At 43.9% G+C, this 5000-nt stretch overlaps 1 protein-coding gene and 1 non-coding gene across 2 annotated transcripts in view; one reads left to right on the top strand and one right to left on the bottom strand.

Moving 5' to 3' along the window:
* Positions 1–1418: 1418 nt before the first annotated feature.
* Positions 1419–5000, top strand: part of LOC123504449 (calcium-transporting ATPase sarcoplasmic/endoplasmic reticulum type-like) — a 35391-nt gene continuing 31809 nt past the window's right edge. Inside the window, exons 1-2 of the mRNA XM_045254963.1 lie at positions 1419–1540; positions 4433–4584. Coding sequence (XP_045110898.1) covers positions 4467–4584 — 118 coding nt within the window. The 5' untranslated portion in view covers positions 1419–1540; positions 4433–4466. The remainder of the gene's footprint in view (positions 1541–4432; positions 4585–5000) is intronic.
* Trnal-caa lies at positions 3452–3525 on the bottom strand. Its single transcript has one exon. It is a non-coding gene; the product is annotated as a tRNA-Leu (tRNA).

The following is a 5000-nucleotide window of genomic DNA, read 5'->3' as shown; positions in this document are numbered from 1 at the left end:
ACCACCACCACCACCACCACCACCACCACCACCACCTGCTGCTGCCACCACCACCACCACCACCACCACCACCACCACCACCACCACCACCACCACCACCACCACCACCACCACCACCACCACCACCACCACCACCACCGCCACCACCACCACCACCACCACCACCACCACCACCACCACCACCACCACCACCACCACCACCACCACCACCACTGCTGCCACCACCACCACCACCACCACCACCACCACCACCACCACCACCACCACCACCACCACCACCACCACCACCACCACCACCACTGCTGCTGCTGCTGCTGCTGCTACTACTACTACTACTACTACTACTACTACTACTACTACTATGCTACTACTACTCAAGATGTATGAGACGAATACATCTTGACTACTACTACTATTAACTCGACTTCTATGTCATAATTATATATGTATGGAGTAATATTGTTTAATAATAATAATAATAATAATAATAATAATAATAATAATAATAATAATAATAATAATAATAATAATAAACATGTGAACCATATATTACTCTGAAGTCAAGTTAATGATATCAGTAATAGTGTAAATATGCCTTGCTCAATCTCATAGGCTTAAGGAATATTCAACATTGCATCAGGATAAACTAAAAGGTATAAGACGTTAGGATAATGTGAAAGAAATAACGTGAAGACCGACCGGAGAATTACTGCGCCGTTTGAGCCAATCAGAGTGTTCGGCATTGACTCACTTCGGTGTCTTAAAGAAATAACATCAACTAATGAATAAAGGAAATTAAAATAGAATGGCGTTTTTCACAGAGATGTTAATTTTGTAACCCAAATATCTAATCCAGAACACTGCCATGATAATAATTTGCGGAAAGTAATTATTGTAATTGGGTAGACAAACGCGGCACTATAATATAAAAATTAGATAAATATAGTGTAACGCCATTTAAATCTTATGGAGAGTCATAAAACTATTCATTTGATAAGAATTATGTAAGTTCCCCAGGATGTAAATGTAATGGAAGCAAGGAAGATCATTCGACATTTGTAAAAACTCGGCTCAGTTGAGAAGAATATCTTTAAAATGTCACCATGTCTTAATAAAACCAAGATAAAAGCAATTAAACGAAAATAGCACACATGTGTACACCACGAAAAGGAAGAAAAAAAGCTTAGTAATTAATAAGATGCCTTCATGTAACCGAAGGCACCGCATGCCCGAAGAAAAATGACGCATTCGAAACATGCAAAATCTCGGAAACAACACATAAAAACCCTATAAACGCACACTAAAACCAAACAAAGCAACAAAACACATACAAACACAAAGAAGACACATTAAAACACCATTAAACCCAATAAAAACACGGTGATTAATAAAATAAGGCAGTAAAACCGAGATAAATAAGAGAGCGAAGTCGTCCCCAGCCGGCCACATGTCAGTCAGTCAGACGTGGCTCATTCTACCGCCTCCTCCTCCTGCCCCAGGCCTGCCCAATATTTGACCTTTTTTTACAGTTTTTTTCAAGGTAAGTGGCCAATGTGTGACCTTCCTAGTATACCTGCACCCCCCATGTATACTCGCAGTGTTTCATTGTACACCTGGGGGCTGAAATAATGGAAATATGGCGGTAAATACGAGCGCAGCCTGTGTGTGGACTAGAGGGTGTCCCGTTTGGTGGTTTAAAAGGACGTATTTTAAAAATGGTGGTGGTGGTGGTGGTGTGGTAGGGTTGTGGTGGTGGTGGTTGTTGTGATGGTGTGGCTGGAGGTGTAGTGTGGTGTGTGTTTGTTTGTTTGTGTTAGGCCACGTCATGTTAAGTCTGTGGGTGGTGGTGGTGGTGGTGGTGTGGTTGCTTGGACATTGTGGTGTTGTGGTAGGATTGTGGTGGTGGGGGTGTGGTTACTTGGGCATTGTGGTGGTGGTGGTGATGTGGTGTTGTGGTAGGATTGTGGTGGTGGTGTGGTAGGGTTGTGGTGGTGGTGGTGGTGGTGTGGTAGAGTTGTGGTGGTGGAGGTCATGTGGTAAAGTGGTGGTGGTGGTGTAGATTTGGTTCATTTGTATTAATCCCTTTATTTTTGTGATATTTATTTATTTCTTCATCTTTGTTCGTTAGTGAAGGTGATGTGGTTTTCAATTGATTGTTTTGTGCGATGCAAACAAAAAAAGTCTTTCTTGAATCATTTTTCACATTTATTCCTCTTTTTGTTTATTTATTTCATCTTCGTCTCTGTTTATTTGTTGTTTTGTCACTCATTTTATTCTTTCCTTATTGTATGTGTGTGTGTGTGTGTGTGTGTGTGTGTGTGTGTGTGTGTGTGATAATAATGATAGTAATAATTATTATAATACAGGTTCTTAGTAATTGCAGTACATACTGAAAATGTACATATGGGGATTGAGGGAGACTTTTTTTTTTTTTTTTTTTTACGTAGGGAGGAGGGCCGGCCAAGAGCAAAAAAAAAGAAAGTTAAAAAAGGCCCACTTGAGTGCTGGCTCTCTAAAAAGTGCAAAAAGTGCCAAAACTGTCAGCCAGAATTAGGGGAGAAAATGCCTCGATACCTCCCTCTTAAAAGAAGACAAGTTGTAGTAATTCGGAAATACAGATGCAGGGAGGGAGTTCCAGAGTTTACCAGTGAAAGGGATGAATGATTGAGCGTACTGGTTAACTCTTACATTAGGGAGTTGGACAGAATAGGGATGAGAGGAAGAAGAAAGCCTTGTGCAGTGAGGCTGCAGGAGGAGGGGAGGCATACAGTTAGGAAGATCAGTAGAACAGTTACCATGAAAATAGCGAAAAGATTATAACCTTAACTTAGCTGTTTATGGTTGTTTATGGTTCACACCAGGGGGGATAGCATTACATGAAGATGTACATATGGGGATTAAGGGAGATTCAAGATGAGAACCTTAACTTAGCTATTTAGGGGTGTCACCATGGAGGGGATTGCACTGTGATGATAATGCCTTGAGTGGCATGACCATGTTTGTGTGTGGTGTGGCATGGATTGGCTGGGGCGCGTCAGGGGGGAGGAGATGCCAGTGCAGTGAGTGGCACAGCAGGCCTCTACCCATCTTGACAATGGTGTGTGCGCGTACGTGCGCGTGTGTGTATGCACATGTGTGTCCATGTGTGTGTGTGCATGTGTGAGTGAATTCCTTATTTTGTGTGTGTGTGTGTGTGTGTATGTGTGAGTGAGTTCTTTATTTTGTGTGTGTGTTTCACTGTTTGATCTGCTGCAGTCTCTGACGAAACAGCCAGACGTTACCCTACGGAACGAGCTTAGAGCTCATTATTTCCGATCTTCAGATAGGCCTGAGACCAGGCACACACCACACACCGGGACAACAAGGTCACAACTCCTCGATTTACATCCTGTACCTACTCACTGCTAGGTGAACAGGGTTTACACATGAAAGGAGACACACCCAAATATTTCCACCCGGCTGGGGAATCGAACCCCGGTCCTCTGGCTTTTGAAGCCAGCGCTCTAACCACTGAGCTACTGGGTGTGTGTGTGTGTGTGTGTGTGTGTGTGTGTGTGTGTGTGTGTGTGTGTAAATAATGTAACAGATTGAGTCAGAGATGTTAAAAGTTTGACATCATGACAGAGAGAAAGAGATAGAGAGAGGGTTCCTGCATGTGTCTGAAAATCATGTTGCACTTTTCTACATTATCCATGTGTGTGTGTTTGTGTGTGTGTGTGTGTGTGTGTGTGTGTGTGTGTGTGTGTGTGTGTGTGTGTGTGTGTGTGTGTGTGTGTGTGTAATTCACCTCGGTCGCCTGCTTGTCACCCAGCTAGTCTTCTCCCATTACGGAGCGAGCTCAGAGCTCATAGACCGATCTTCGGGTAGGACTGAGACCACAACACACTCCACACACCGGGACAGCGAGGCCACAACCCCTCGAGTTACATCCTGTACCTATTTACTGCTAGGTGAACTCACCCACACATTAAGAGGCTTGCCCATTTGCCTGGCCGTGCCGGGACTCGAACCCGGCCCTTTCGATTGTGAGTCGAGCGTGCTAACCACTACACTACGTGGTGTGTGTGTGTGTGTGTGTGTGTCTTTGTTATTGTATGGAAGGAATTGTTTGTTAATTTGATTATTTATTTTTGTTTTCAGTGAAGTATTTTTTATCATTCTTGTTTTTATCTAAATTCCTAACCTAACCTAACCTAATCTAATCCTGCCTAATTAGGGAGTACTTCCAAGTGGTTCAGATGCATATTTTTAACCCTCCTCCTCCTCCTCCTCCTCCTCCTCCTCCTCCTCCTCCTCCTCCTCCTCCTCCTCCTCCTCCTCCTCCTCCTCCTCCCCCCCCCCCCCTTATCACCTCACTTACTATTAATTCCTTTCTCTCTCTCTCTCTCTCTCTCTCTCTCTCTCTCTCTCTCTCTCTCTCTCTCTGCCACAGGTGAGAGAGATTTATAGAGCGAGAGGGAGGCAGGATGGAGGACGCCCACATTTACTCCTACGAGGACGTCCTGACACAGTTCGCAGTGGAGGCCGAGGTTGGGCTCACAGACGCACAGGTTGCCAATAGTCAGGAGAAGTATGGCCCTAATGGTGAGTGTGTGTGTGTGTGTGTGTATTTACCCATCTCTGTATCTCTCAGTGTCTAATCTTCTCTTTAAAGTTGTGTGTAGTCTTTGCACACACCGCCTCTCTGTCCAGTCCGTTCCAAGAGGCACGTATTTCAAAATTTGTGTAAAACAAACTTGTAATTCTCCTAAGAAACACTAGATAATAGAGGGGAATGCGGGATGTGGTCCAAATCGTGTATAAGCAAACCCATCGCGCAAAATTGATTTATTATAGTATTTTTGGGGTCGCATGTTAGATTAAACAGGTGTAAATCAAGAGTTGCCTGTATCTATCACTCTACGGGGAAGCTGTTTTTCTTGAAGTCTTGTCTCTGGTTGTCTTTTCTGAGTTTTAATCCTTGTCCTCTTGTGTCCCTTCTGTCCTTCTGTGTGTGTGTG

This window comes from Portunus trituberculatus, chromosome 2 (assembly GCF_017591435.1).
Source record: "Portunus trituberculatus isolate SZX2019 chromosome 2, ASM1759143v1, whole genome shotgun sequence".
NCBI lineage: Eukaryota > Metazoa > Arthropoda > Malacostraca > Decapoda > Portunidae > Portunus > Portunus trituberculatus.
This window is presented reverse-complemented; position numbering and strand designations above follow the sequence as displayed.